The sequence below is a fragment of the Telopea speciosissima genome, chromosome 8 (genome assembly GCF_018873765.1).
Source record: "Telopea speciosissima isolate NSW1024214 ecotype Mountain lineage chromosome 8, Tspe_v1, whole genome shotgun sequence".
Classification (NCBI taxonomy): Eukaryota; Viridiplantae; Streptophyta; class Magnoliopsida; order Proteales; family Proteaceae; genus Telopea; species Telopea speciosissima.
The window spans coordinates 47,353,797-47,369,527 of record NC_057923.1 but is presented as its reverse complement, the minus strand read 5'-3'; the positions used below and the strand labels follow the sequence as shown (position 1 = coordinate 47,369,527).

The following is a 15,731-nucleotide window of genomic DNA, read 5'->3' as shown; positions in this document are numbered from 1 at the left end:
AATCAGGTACATGTGAAGCTGATGGAGCTTCAATTTGTTTGGTCTATGCTCTATCTTTCCTATTGATGTTCATATGACCACCTAATGCTTAGGTTGTGGTGAACCCTCTTGTGCAGAAGACACATCCATAGGACCTGTTGGTGTCTGGATCATTGTTGGCTTGCTCTTGCTGATGATTACTTTCTTCAATTGCTTGAGTTAATTAAAAGGTGTTAAATATATATGGTGGTTGAAACTGAGAATAAGAGATTGAGGATAGGGAAAGAGGGAACGGGTTTATTAGAGAAGAGGTGTGGATCGGAGCGTTTGTGAGGAACAAGTGAAATTCATTTGTTCATCATAAGAGGCTCTCTGTCTCCCCTATTATGTAGTTCATAATAGAGCATTGTACTACTTCATAATAGTTATTATAGGGTATATGTAGTATATAATTTTTTTTTTTTTTTAAATATGCATCAAAATGCAAAATAAGAAGAATCCATGATGTCCCTCATGTGCATTTCGTGTGTTGTGTTTGCATTATAGGAAATGCAGAATAAATCTATATAGAAGGAAAGAAGAAAAGTCCTAAGAGAAAGCAGCTGAAACCATTAATTGAATCCATTTAAGACTGGTAGCCTGAAGGGGTACATGGATTTGGATGGGATTTGGGTGGGGGATGTGGGTGTAGAGATCAGGGTAAATAATAATGGGGGAAGAAGAAAAAGTTAGGTGGTAGAGGGGAAATTGAATTAATGTGGAAGAAAGGAAACTTAACCTGAGGTGGGTGAGGTGTGCTTTTGAAGAGGGGACAACTTTTGGTTTTTTGTGAGTACTTGGGGGCTGTAACAGTAGCTTTATGAGGAAGGTTATTTTGAAGGGGTTAGAATGCCTTTATTATGGTGGTGGTGGGGGGGTAAGAATTTGATGGGTTGGTGGTAGCTAGCAGTAGTGATGGTGGTGGTGGTGGGGCAGATTAGAGACAAAGTAACATGACTAGGACTGGGCTATGCACATGCCGAGGTTGTCCCACAATTCCACGCTCTTACCTCTAATTAAATCTATAGGCAAAACAAGAACGGTTGTATACCAGCCCAAAGCTTTATACAAGGTTGGCTTCTTTGCTGTTTTATCATTTATTTATAAGCTGCCCATAAAATGTGATTTCGCTACCTTTAGAGATTATTAGGAAATTATCTTCAAATGGGTGCATTAATGTATGTGGATCATGAGTCATGACTATCAGTCCTTGGGTGTTGGAAATTATAAGATCTGTGGGAGACTAAAGCTATTAATCTATATTGTGCATATACTTAACCTTCAAGCAATGAGAGTGAGAGAAGTTGGTTGTAGCAGTCTCCTGTCCTCTTCAGCCATTGTCAAGCCCCACACACAAGCAAAGCATAGCAGCTAAGAAGATTCTCTCAATCTTCAGTTGGTGCTAGGATATATTAGTACCTTTAATTCCCAATGCTAATAAAAAAATGATCTGGTATCAAGCACATGGTTCTTGCCATATTGTGATAGAAGAGTGTAAATTTTGTCTCCACCTCTTCCATTGTCTTAATCCCTTCACAATTCTCTTGCAGACTTACCTAGCTATTAGGGTCACAGATGCAGCTTTTCATTATAGTGATGGCAAATCTATGTGGTGTGCTCTCCTATTGTGTTAAGGCTGTTTACAACAAGAAGCAAGGGTTGGCTCTGCACAATCTTGTTCCAAGTTAGAAGTACAATCTAATCAGATCATCATAGGTTTTTAAAAGATTCCAATTCAAAGATAGAGCTTAACCATTAATGTGTTTTAAGCTTAGAAAGCCTTTTTATTTAAATCATGCCAAATTCATGGTCTGATCTAAGACAGTACCTCTAGAAGCCTCTAAAAGATTCTAATGTTCTCTCTTAAGCCATGGCTGCAAGGATGCCTGAATTTAGGAGGGGAAGGGTTGGTGTACCACTGTGGGTATAATGACAGAATAGCATGAGGTTCCCTTCCTCCTATTTATCTTTCCCATTTCCATTGGTCTTCATTGAGATTGAGGCAGTACAAAGTTCAGTCATGAATTACAGATCTGTTGTGTGATGTTTGGCGGGTAGGGAAAGTGTGTTAAAAGTGGAAATGAGTTTACTTGCTGTTGTTTTTCCTTGATTGTATTGCTTCACTAGGGAGAAATACCATTTTGTCTCCATTGATTGAATACTACTTGATGGGTCTTTAGCTCAAATTGGTAGAGCACTTGGAACATGAGCATGTTCCAAGAGGATGGTGGTTCGAGTCCACCAAGGCTGTTCATGGCATAGTCAGTTATGCCACTAATCCACACAAGAACCCAATTTTAATGGCATTTTTGAAATTTGACATATTTTTATACTTACTTTGGTTATGTTAATGAGATATTTTAATTTTATGCTAAGGTTGGTAAGAGAAAAGGATTTTACAAGTATTTTTTTGGTATAATTGACAAAGAAAATGCATTATTATAATTAATATCAAATAGGGAAGAACAGTTTTACCAAACACCATTTTTGTTCTGAACGACATTCTTGAGATCGTTACCAAACAGTCATTTTCGATCTCAGAACGCCATTCCAGACCAGAAACATCAAAAAACGTTTCTAATCAAGAACGAGCATTCTTTGTTCAGACATTTATCAAACGTAGCTTTAACAAATGCAATTGTTCTTTCTATAGGGATGATTGTTCCCTGGTGAACATAATGTCCTAGAAATCTAATTTTGGTTTGGAATAATTTCATTTTCTTTTAAAAAATAACTAATCCACTATTTTTTATCACTTGGTAAAAGGTTTTTAGATGTTTAAAATGTTGTTTTATGGATTCTGAAAATATTAGAACATCATCTATGTAAACAACGGCATGATTCCCATAAGGGTTTAAAATATCATTCATGATATTTTGAAATTCACTTGGAACATTCTTTAAACCAAAGGGCATTATATTCCATTCATAATGCCCAAAAGGAATAGTAAATGTAGTTTTATATCTATCTTGTTTATGAATTTAGATTTGCCAAAATCCAGACTTCATACCGAATTTGAAAAAGATTCTTGCTTGATAACTTTCTGGAGTATGTCTTTTTGTTAGGAATCGAATATCTTATCCATTATAAAGTATCATTTAGAGGTTTATAGTTAATAACTAGTCTTGGTGTTCCTCTTTCAATTTCAACATTTTTATTGACATAAAAGGTTGCACAACTCCATGGGGATTTACTTTTCCTAATTAGTTTTTTATCTAGGAGCTCTTGGATTTCTTTCTTGCAAGTTTCTTGTACTTCTTGGTTTATTTGGATTGGCATTGTTTTGGTAGGTATATTCATCTCAGAAAAATATTGTTCATATGGGAGTCTTATGACATATTTCTTTCTGTGCCAAAAGGCGTCAGGGAAGTTAGAGCATAGGTTCTGTTCAAATTGGGTCCTAATCCCTGCTATTTGTTGTTGTACTAGTTTATCTTTTAATCTTTCTTCAATTCTTTTATGTGCTACTTCTTGTTTTAAGTATTCTAGATGCTTCTCTTTTTTAATAATTAAATTTATGCTATGGGTCTTGTTGATTGCTACAGCTTTAAGCATGTCTATTTGTTTGGTTTGAGTTGTTTCTAAAAATTTAAAGATTATTTTCTTTCCTAAAACTTTAGTTGATAATCCTTGATCATTGACCGTGAAAGGTTTGATTAGTTCTATTAAAGGTTGTCCTGATATGATTTATGTGTCTAGATCTTGCACTAAGATAAATACTTGCTTAAGACAAACACCTTGGTTACATATGTGTACATCTGAAAGTATATAATTTACAATCATATTAGAATCATTCGCACTTGTTAATCTTTGTTTTGTTTTTTCAAAGAATTAAGTTGGAACTAAACCTTCTTGGATGCAATTTAATTCGGCTCCTGTATCAATAAGGGCGATGGCAATAATTTTATGGGAGGAGGAAATTACAATGGTAATTTTATATACCACTTTTGGTAAGAGACATTTTGTATTAGCCTGACGAAATTATGAGCGTCCTCTTCTTGTTCGGTTTCTTGATTGTTATCAGTTTCTTCTAGATACTTTTGTTTATCTTGTTTTTTCTTTAGGAGTACATGCTTTAATAATTTTGATTTCTTCTTTTAATTCTTGGGATGTAATTTCTAAATTTTGGATTCTTGTTTTCTCTGATATTTTGGATGATTGATTGTGACTATTAAATTTTTTGAATATCTTATTAAGATCGTAAGATTGCGTGGTAGAACTTGGTTCCAACAGAGATTCTTTAGCTTGTTCTAAATATGCCTTTCTATGATCTAAATTCTCTATTTGATCTATTTCTTTTAAGAAAAAATTATTGTTAGATCTAATAATGCGGATAGACTTAGTTTCGCTACAATCTTCTCCAATGACACATTTATCACAATTACAAGGAGATCCCTCTGGATCACCCTCATCATCAGAAGAACTGTCAATGCTCCTGATGTGATTAATTTTTTCATCATCACGTGAATTCGTTTCTGTATCTATTTCACTTGCTAAAAATTTCAGCATTTTATCTTTTTAGATCTCTTCAGTTTTTAGGGAGTTCATCTTTTTTGTTAACTTACAATATTTGGCAATATGGCCTGGTTTACCACAATTAAAACATTCTTGTTTATTGTTCTGCTTGGATTTATTAGGTTTTTGGAAGGATTTTTTTGTTATAGTAAGGTTTCTTGTATGACTCTGGTAAATTTATTTTTTCTTTGTAATTATGTCTTCTAAATTTCTTGTATTTTTTGCTGGTCTTATGAGTTTGAGAAGATGGAGATTTTAAAGTTTCGAATCCGAATTGTTCGCAGAATCCTCCTAATTCTTTCTTGTAAAACTTGTTTTCTTTTCTAATTAGTTTTCTTAGTCTAATATCTGTACAAAGAGCTAATCCTTCTTCATGGACTAAACTGATCAAGTCTCCATATGTGAGGTCATCATAAGGTATTGTTCCATTATTTTCTTTTCTTAGTTTTTGTTTTATTTTTTCAGAAAACAAATTTGAAAGCCCTGTGATAAATTTCTCTTTCCAGCAAGGAAGGTTAGCATCTTCTCTTGTTAATACTTTGGTCATAAAAGTATTCTTATACCATCTAAAGTCTTGTAATTTTTTGCATCTTAGATTGGTTTATTGTTCTGACGTCCTATCTTTGAGTCTTGATGGGTTTTCTAAGAAATATTTGGCTATACTGAATATTAAAGTGTTTACTGAATCTCCAACTCTTTGGTTGTTTTCTAAAATAGGTATCCCTTCTTCTGTTGTTTGGACTGCATTTATAATTTCATCTTTTTGATAAGTTATCAGTACATAATCCCACCACCCTTTTAATTGCCCAGTGAATCCGGAGATTATTAGGGAAACAACAGCCTGATCAGAAGTCTCTTTCATTCGGTAAGTGTTACTTATCATTAGCATTTCTTGTAGTTTATTTACTATATTGTAATCAAAAGCACCATCTATATTCCACTCATAGATGATACCACTCTGATATGTTGCTTAATAAGAAGAGCCTCTTTCTTCAAGTTGGAGGTCTGAGAAAGTAGGCCTAGGATAGTAATTTGTTGTTGTCCTGAAGTTACTAGTAATGGAATTTATTGCTCGATGCTCTTCCTTTTCAGATTCAATTGTTGATCCTGAATCATATCCCTTTATGGTACGGATTGCTCCATTATTCGAATATGCTCTGGTGGCCTATTTTTGGGGTGTTTCTGGGATTACTATAGAGTTGAGCCTTGACTCTATTTCTCGTAATAATTCAGTTTTGTTCAGCTCCTTTGATTGTTTGTTTGATATGGAATATGGTTTAAATAATGGTTCAGATTTATTTACAACTTTTTCCTTTTCAGGGATGTTTAAGTTTTGTGGACTTTGGACTAAGCATTCTATCCTAGTTAATTGTTGTCCTATGGTTTGTAGATATTGGTTTGAAAAGTTTATTTGTTCAATTAATCTTTTTGTGTCATCAAAAGTTCTTTTAGTGACCTTAAAAGGAAGAGCCAATATTTCGGTATTTTCTGGCATAAGTTTTATTTTTTCCATAGGGATCTGACTAAAAGAACTGGACTTATTCATATATATATAAGAACATTTTATACAAGTTTTAAAAACTTGAAAGCAAGATCTGGATCTACCACGTAATTGGTATATATTCCAGGCATCTAGGGTTTTTCTTCACCAAATTTGCCAAGTTGGATAATGGGGAAAACAAGATTAGTCGATTGTTTGGAATCAACTAATCTGATTTTTGAAACTCTGATTATATAGGTATTATATGTAATTTAAACTAATATGGAAAAACTATTCCAACAGCCCCTTACTCAAAAAAAAGTTCAGCATGCCTTGTGTTTTTTTGCTATGACTCCGTTTGTTTTGGCATAAATTTTATGTCGAAACAAACAGAGCCGTAAATGATAAAAGCGTGATTTGAAAATTCTAGCAGTTAGATTTTTAGGGAGTGATGGGAATTTGCTACGTGTCAAATGTCATACCGAGATTCAATTTATCTTCTCATATGTAGGCATACCTTCTTGTGTATGTATCTCCATGCACCCTATCATAGTCCTGCCGTTTTCAACCCTATCATAGTTCTTGTGTATGTATCTCCATGTATCTCCTTGTTTTACCACTTGGCAGACTCTTAATGTACTGAAATTTGACACGTGACTAGAGGACCTTGGGATCCACCACTACAATATGGTAGTTGTTAAAGACGTGGTATTTATTTCTAGATGTACGACTTTAATGGAGGCATAGTTTTAGAAATCAGTATCAGATCGATTGAATCGATTGATTTGTATTGATATCGACAGAGACTGATACCGATTTTTAACAATTTTTATTATTTTTGAAAATTCTTTTTAGAATCAACAGCCGCATGTAACTATTCTAATAGCTGTACCACCAATTCGGATCAATATCGACAGAACCCGATACGATCTTCGATACCGATAACTAAATCACTGATTGGACTTTGGAGGGCAAGAAAGAGAAAATAAAACCCTCATTTTAATTTGAAATTGTATTTATAGTTTTCCAAGCATTAAATATGGTAAGGTAAGTAAGTGAAGTAACTCAGCTCAGCCAGAGCCAGGGGTGATGTATTTCTATTCACGAGCTCAGCTCTTTTGAAGGAAATCGGTGGTTAAGATTTTTCTTTCATTGACTATTCTGATATTCAGCGTTTTGAGGTTGAACGGTCATCGTGTTGCGCTCAACTCATACGTTGTCACTCGTAGATTTTATGCCAATCCAATAGTATAAAAGTAAACAACAAAAAAAGACCGAAAAGAACCCGTCCCGAACGCAACAGAAGCAAGAGAACGAAAGAAAACAAAATAAAATATGTGGATTTTTGGGGATGCCGGTTTGGTTTTTTCTTATGCCACGTGGATTTTTTTTAATGTCGGCCGGTTCATTTGGGTCCGGTCGGTCCAATAGGAGAACTGTTCACTGAACCCCGTCCCGAAAAGAACCAAAGAACGCTCCTACTCTGAAGGAACAAAGCATGGGGCAGTGCACAACGGATATCAGAAAAAATCAAATCAGTAATTTAAAAAAACAAAAAATTAAAACAGAAAGAAAGGGTACTACTACGAAGCTTCGTGGAAGCTCACTGCGGCACTCTCCACAACCCTTCCATCCCCTCTCTTTCCTCTCAATCAATTTCTGTCCTTCTCCTTCTTCTTCTTCTTCATTCCTTCGCTTCTTCTTCTTCTTCTTCTTCATCTTTTTCACAGTCTGGTTTCCACCATGCAATTGGTGAAGATAAACCCAAAAACCCTCTTCCGGTCCATTTCCATGTCAAAGAAGAGTAGATCTTCTTTGTCCCAGTCCGACCCTTCATCGTTCACTTTATCTTCTTCCTCAGAGTCTTCTTCTTCATCATCGACTCGCCTGAAAGATGTTGTTGGTGGTCCATCTACACCTACAAGCGTTCTTCTTTCTCACCCACAACAAATCGTAACGGGTAAGTTTTCCGATTTGTCGGCCGATATGACCTTCGAGCTGGTTCAATCGTTTAAGCTCATCGACAAAGACGGTGACGGTAAGATAACGAGGCACGAACTTGAAGCGTTGCTGACTCGGCTTGGACTCGAGCCGGAGAGCGAAGAGGAGTTGGCTATGATGTTGATGGACGTTGATCGGGATGGGGATGGGTGTGTGTCTTTGGAGGAGTTTGGTGCCATCAGCTCGGCTTTTGGCCCGGCTTGTGGCTCCGAGCTGCGTGATGCGTTTGATTTCTTTGACGCTAACCGTGACGGAAAGATCTCTGCTGAAGAGCTGTTGAGGGGCTTTTTGGCTATTGGGGATGACCGGTGCACGTTGGAGGATTGCAGGCGTATGATCGATGGTGTTGATTCCGATAAGGATGGGTTCGTGTGCTTCGACGATTTCTCGCGGATGATGGAACGGCAGAGATGAATGTTGATGAGGAATCCCAAATTTTTTTTTTTTAAAATCTTTTATTTTCTCCCTTTTGGAGGATTTGATTGTATGTTTATAGGTTGAGTTCGGGTTTGGTTACACATTTTTGGGATCTTTTAAAGGAAAGATCAAAATTGACCGTTCGATTGGGGTCCATCGTTAAATCAAAGTTTCTCAGAAAAGCAAAAAAGCTGTGTATGACAATGAACCTACCCGTGTCCTACCTGCATTCCTTGTCTTCTATAATATACTTATGAATTTTAATCAGTGAAAGTGATGAACATCTTCTTTTTTTTGTTTTTAATTTAAACCCGGTTTTAGAGGAGTTTTTTGTTTTTGATAAAAACTGAATTTACTGAGGACAAATATGTGTACGGCTAGAGGTTTCATTCACACAGAGATCGTGAAGCCATAGAATGGAAATTGATCAGACTGTCTTACACAAAAGAGACAGGGCTTTCTTAACCAGGGTATCTACAACATAGTTCAGAACCAGGCCCTCCTAGCCAGGGTATCTGTAATACAGTTCAGAACCAGTGCCTTCCTAGCCAGGGTATCTGCAACACAGTTCAGAACCCATGAAATACAAGAGAAAGAAATCTCAGAGAAGAAAGCAGCAAGCATGCTTGATTACCTGGAGTTTTAGTGAGAGGTGGGATGGTTGTTTGAATTTTCTAATTTTCTAAGGCTATGGAATCGTCAGATGTTTGATTACCTCGAGTGGGGAAGTTACCAGACAATCCTTGCAAAGCATGCTTTCATTGTCTGATAATGTGTTTTTCTACACCACCATTTTCAAAGTCTACCAAATCGGAGGGACTTTTTCAGCTGTCCACATAATTTGCACAATAGTTACTTTTTCTTCTTCTTATTCGAGTAGGCTCTTTCTTGCTCGGCAGCTAGAGAAGCTTCTGTGTAAGAAGGAATCACAACCCATTACAACAAGATTGAAGGAATCTAATCAAAATCAACAACAACAACAACCACAACTTAGTCTTATCCTAACTTAATGGGATCGACTACATGGATCCTTGTCCTTGGATTAAAATCCTTTACAGTGCAGGCATGTGACAGTGCACTACAATGCAGACCTGAAAGCTCAACATGTGGAAGAAGCTTCATCCAATGGTGCGAGCTTGATGCAAGATAGTTTTTTTTTTTCCTTTCTTCTCTAGCTCGACATCGTTGGATGTTGTATCTTCCACGTGTCGACCTCTCAGGCCGGCACTACAGTGTAGGGGTGTCAATTGGTCCGGTTCTGGGCTATCGGTCTGGTTCTTTATTGATTCTAGTCCTAAGGTGTCAGGACCAGAACCGGACCAATAAGCTAATCGATTCCAAACTTGAGATCTGGGATCATTAACTAATGGGTGTGCTAGTTCCGGTTCCTAAACGGTTCCAACCAGTCCAATCAAATTTTTTAAAAAAAAATTCCCTAACACATATTACATATATTTAATAATATTATAATAAGACATTAATTTCAATCACTTGAGATATGATTCATTTTTTTTTCTCAAATCACATAACTAGTCTATATTACCTCTTGTTTAGTATTAATTAATAGGAACATCACCACCCTCATAAGTTAGGATTAGTTTAAGGTATCTACTTAAGTTAGCATTCCTAAATGGACCTTAAAAATTGATAGCCAAATCTTTGGTAAAATAGTATATGAGACAAGTGGTACCAGCCAAAATTAAAACTAAAAAAATAAAAGGGTTTGACCTTACCTCTCATGACCTTAGCTCTCATGATCTTAAGTCTTAAGAATTAAGGTTAGAATGTGAATTTATTCTAGTTCGATCGATTCCACCGATTCCTAATTGGTAGATCTGGAACTGGACCAATAACTTATCGGTAGATCCGAAACCAGACCAATAAGCTATTGGGTGGGTCGGTTCCGGTTCCTAGTGGACCGATTTCAGTCCAGCTACCGGTTCTGGTCCAAAATTGACACCCTTATTACTACAGTGCACCGCAAGATTAGGGCATTGTAGAGGATTGTTTACCCCTTGCCCTCCAATCAACTCTAATCGACACCATACTTGTACAAGGCCTAAGCTAAGCATGTCTTTTCTCCCCACTTTTCTTAGGATTAGCATCTCCTGGCTCTTTTAGCTCAATTTGATCAAAATCATCCTCACACAAAAATATTTCTTTATAAATAGAAAGGGGAAAAGATCCCCACTACATCAATGTCTGGGCGAAACTACACGCCCCCACCGAAACAATATAGCACCTCCCCTCTAAAAAGTCCTAATTACTCCCTTATTTGACAAAGTTTCCTATTCTACCTCCTCCTTCACCTAAAACTCCACACGAGCGTCAAAGGGAACCTTCTCCAAAATAGAAAATATGTCTAATAAGAAAACAAAATGGCTGAACTTACTATGTCAGATGATTATAATATGATGAATCAATCAGAGCCCGAGGTCTAGCCATGCCTATTTGAATCTAAAGGAGAGGGTATGGTGTAGTAGTCTCTGAGATTAATCTAAGGAGAGGGTTTGTTGTTGCAGTTGTTATTGCAAAGGATCCAATTGTTCACGATCTGAGGTTGTCAATCTGGAACCTTGAATTGTTCAACGTTTGTTCTTCACAGAGGATCACGAATAGGTAAGGTTACGAGTCACACAAACTTTGCGAATCTTCTTTGATCTCTAGATACCAGTTATGTTTCTCCACAAGAGAACCCACACCACAAATCCAAGGGAGAAGATGGATTCACAAGTTAACACAATACTAGCAGAGAGATGGAGTGAAAACCAAGACTGAGAGTGGGAATGTCATATTTCAACTTATGGTTAAGGGTTGTTGATATATGCATATATATCTCTACCAAAAAACAAATATATGCATATATATAGCTCCTCTCCTATCCATAGAAGGAATAGAATTAGGGGGCCACACTAAGTGGCCTCACCTCGCTCTCAAGCTCTACCGGGTTGCGGCCCACGGTTATCCCTAAGATAGACACCTGGATCGGGTAATGCCCGATTTGATTATAGAATCGAATCGCCTTTGTTGATTAGGGTGCGACACAGAGGTGATGGGAGCCACCTCTTCACAAGATGAGGTTGTTGAAGCTAAGAATAGGGCCTTTGATGGAGCATTTTGAAACGCAGGTGACCCAGTAGTCACCCCATACTCTCGTCTAAACAAACGAGACCTTATTGAAAACAAAATTTTTTATTCGATTCCCCTTCCTCAAAATTTATGATTCTGACGAATTAAATCTGATTAAAACGAGTCATGTATTTAAAATAAAAGAAAGAGAGAGAATTCTCTCTCTCTATCTGGCATAGAGGAGCATTGGAGTCAAACAAATTTGTACATAGGACAAGGTCATTTCATGAGAGAGAGCATCACTTTAGTTGTCAGATTGGAGAGAGAGAGGATGTGTTAATTGTTAATATGTTATATCATTGGCGTGGGCTGTGTACATATATAACTATCCACAAAAACTGAACCTTACAATAAATATGCACAAGTAATTAAATATCTTTGCGTTGGATGTGTGGGTTTAGTCCCACATACATCCGGTGTGTGTGTGGTGTGTGTTGTGTGTGTGTATATCCATCATTCCATGATCTTTAAAGTTGGTTAATTTTTTGGGATTGGTGTATGGTTTGTGTGATTACATTTTTATAAAAAAACTAATTAAAAATAAAAAAATATAAAAAAAATTAAAAGAAAAATCAAAGAATCACAGTATGATGTTGTAGACCCCAATCAGTAAGGCAGCTCCACTGTTATTGGCGCCCTTGATTAGGAATTCAGCAGTAAGCCAATAACCTCCCCAGTCCCCATATGCCCAACCACCATTGGATTCATTACTATGCAAACATAGGCTCTATTAAATTGCAAGAGAAATTAAATGGCAGGGAATTGAAATTTTCAAACTTAAAAAGGGAAATTTTTGTAATCATTATCTTCACATGATTATATCATTAACTTTAAGAAAATTCATATTTAGATATTAGTTTCACTTTATTTTGCATACAAATATCTCAGATATAAAAATTAAAGCTAGAAAATAACATTACTAAATTTGGTAAGAAATTTTGGTAATTTATACTATCATGTTGGGTAATGATTATCAAAGTTTTCTTCTTAGATTTTTAAAACATCTCCCCCTTAACTCGGGTAACTAGGCCTAGTTTTCTAAATATGTCTAAAACTCTAGCAAGAAAATTAAGTAGCTCCATCTAGTTTTCTTAAAAATAATTTTAAAAAAGTATCCAATTAAAAATCAATAAAAAAATTTTAATATCTTCTCGTTTCTCCCTATGAATCTTTAAAAGGGAAAAAGAACCTTGAAAGACGGCATGGCCTTGCGCCCAAACATAGAGGAGCACAAAATGATCACCACAACACCATGAAAGACGGAAATCTCACCCCTGTTCATGCTTCTGCATACACTCCCAATGACCCTTGGCTACCTTTCCGCAAACCCTCTCTCTCTCTCTCGCTCTCACACACACACACACACACACACAAATGGAATCTTATGTTACAATAAAACTAGAAGTGATGGGGATTATTCAAGAATTGAAATCGATTTGCTTTATAAAAAGAAGACATCAATGATCTTATATGAAATGGTTTCAGAGGATTTAGCCGATTATCTCGATCGTGGGATATCATTGAGAAATAGAAATCAGTGTTATCAAAGGATTTCCTATGATTATTTGTAGTATGAAATGAGTCAATCATCCACTTTAGTATCTTATTGAACAAAAATGATGATATTACACACACACACCCCTCTTAGGCTATTCATTAAACCAAGATGCCTATGGAATCCAAAAATTGTTCAATCCTCCATGGATCAAGAAAGTGGACAAATGATGGTACACGTAGATTATTGCTGTGTAGATTGCATCCCCCCCCCCCCCTTTCACAGTGATCCTTATAATACATATATCAGCTTATTAATTATTAATTAAGAAACTGGATATACGGGTCGGGTTTACCCCCGATATACTTCACACCAATAGTGAGGTGAATATACGGTGAAAGTGTTGCAGGGTACAGTTTTCAGCCATGTGAGATTAACACTTCTGATATTCTTACTTTTTTTTTTTTTTTTTAATTAAGATATTGTTCCGGCCGCATTACGCTAGACCTAGAATGTTAATCTATTTTTTTTAATATTATATTATGTTTTATGGTTTTAATTAGTCTAGAGAATGTAATACAAGAATGTCTTAAGGGAAATTTGGGCCTTATGCAGGAAGCATGAGGATAATTAATTTATTCCAAATACTAGTTTATCTTTTAAAGTAATCTCCTCAGATTTTTGAGGAGATGTTAAGCCTGTATTATAAATGGATTCCACCCCTACAAGTGGCTGTCGATTCAAGATATTAAACCGGGCTATTCTGGTTTCTACAAGCCGGTTGATCCAACCACGGTTTGGTCATAACTCATTAGCAAGTAGGTTTAGGTCAAATAACTTTTTTTTTCGACGGAAAAAAAATGGGCCTTCCCTCATGAAACCGACATCTTATGTATTTTTTTAGAAAATCAGGTGTTGACTTGGACGAGTCATCCTTGTCGAGTAAATAAAGGAAAACAAGATTTGGTCGAGAGCCTTGAATATTCGTCTAGTGTTAAATAAATGACCAGACTCGGTCCAAGTCCTACGTATTTTTACTAAAGTCGACCAAGACTCTATGAGTTTGGTCATTTCCCTTCCCCCTTCATTTCATGTTAACTGGTTTTTTTTTTCAATCTGAAGATAGTACCAATATCCAACCTTCTACAAGAAAGAAAAGAATCCATGTAAGGTATAGTAAAAGATGCTTAGGCTCTTATATGGGTCATGTTCATGGGAAAGATCTTCAAAGTATAAACTCAATTGTTTTCGATCAAAACCCTATCTTTTGCGAAAGATTTCCTAAAGCTTGAAAATGGAAACCCAAAGATTCCAATTCCCGCTTCCAAACATTGGTCCCCCCCCCCCCCCCCCTATGGGAGTCGTCAAAATCAATGTAGATGGAGCAAGTCACGGTAATCCTGACCCTGTATATAGGGATTGGTGGTGTGGGGAGAGATCAGCTCGAAAATTTCATCTTTGACTTTTCGGCTGGAATTGGTGAAGCTCACTTGGCTGCTTCCGAAGCACTTGCCGTGAGAGAAGCTTGGATTATAGCTGTCTTGAGAGGTTACCAAAATATTATTATTGAAAGTAATAACTTAATGGTTATCAATAGTCTCAATAGGGTTCAACCAAAAAAAAAAAAAAAAAGAGTCTCACAAAGTTAAATCACTCTCTTCCCTGACACATCCATCATTTGATGACTGGTTGCAACATGCTAGTGGCTCATATTCAACAAGTCTCCTTCACTCATAAGATAAGGGAGGGTAACTTTGTCGTAGATGCTTTGGTTGCGGTTGGTTTTCATTCAATTGGCTTAACTATTTGGGAGACTCTACCGTCCTTTTATTGTTTAATTTACTTTTTATGCCCGTTATACTTACCTCCCTAGAGGTTTATTCAATAATTTTTCTTTCAATATTAAAAAAAATAAAAATCTAAACTATGTATTAAGGGAAGCATCAAGCAGCTAGTCTCAAAGCAAAATATTTACCAAACACCACCTTGCTTGATTCTATATCTCATGAAACAGCATCATGGACTTGGAGAAGCCTCAACAAGGTTTGACTAATGTTGTTTGAATAGATATGTTGGAGTGTAGGCATGCCGGGGATTCCATAGGTCTATATATAGAATATTGACTCCTAGATCCCATACTGGGGTTATGCTTTTTTTTGGGTGGGGGGGGGGGGGGTTGGGTTAACTCCTCATATTATGCTTATATCAACCAATTAAAAACACAAAATGTGTGACATAGGGTTATTACAATCTATATTCAACTTCACTCAGCTTATCCAAACTAATAAGGGAAAAAGAATAGTGTCCGCTTGTGCACCCCCTACGCTCAGACTCAATGGATAATGAAATTACCACCCTGCCCACTATGGTCAATTTCTATGCATGCACTGTTATTGTTCTACATCTTGGCACAGGAACCACGTGACCAAGTAGCAACCCCTCCCCGTAAATTTTGTCTATATTTTTCTTTTGCTATATCATACAATGATTTATTTCGTTCTAAGGAGGATTTTTGTTTTTTGGGTATGATACGTCCTGAGACCGACATCCAATAGGATGTTGACACGTGGAATATCATAGGAACGAGGACGAGGAGTTCGTGGACGACGGCCCGATCCCAAAGGGAGCGACCATGGGGAACAAGGACGAGGGGGACTCGAGCGACGGTCCAACCCT

The 15,731-nt window shown here is 36.6% G+C and overlaps 1 protein-coding gene across 1 annotated transcript; it reads left to right on the top strand.

The window, feature by feature from the left end:
- The first annotated feature begins 7,692 nt into the window (after positions 1-7,692).
- On the top strand, positions 7,693-8,575 carry LOC122670602 (probable calcium-binding protein CML36). The gene has a single exon (XM_043867544.1). The coding sequence runs from the start codon at positions 7,757-7,759 to the stop codon at positions 8,426-8,428; it is 672 nt and encodes a 223-aa protein (XP_043723479.1). The 5' UTR covers positions 7,693-7,756; the 3' UTR covers positions 8,429-8,575.
- The last annotated feature ends 7,156 nt before the right edge of the window (positions 8,576-15,731 follow it).

Coding starts and splice junctions, on each gene's coding strand:
- LOC122670602 (XM_043867544.1), top strand. CDS start 7,757: ATGCAATTGGTGAAGATAAACCCAAAAACCCTCTTCCGGTCCATTTCC.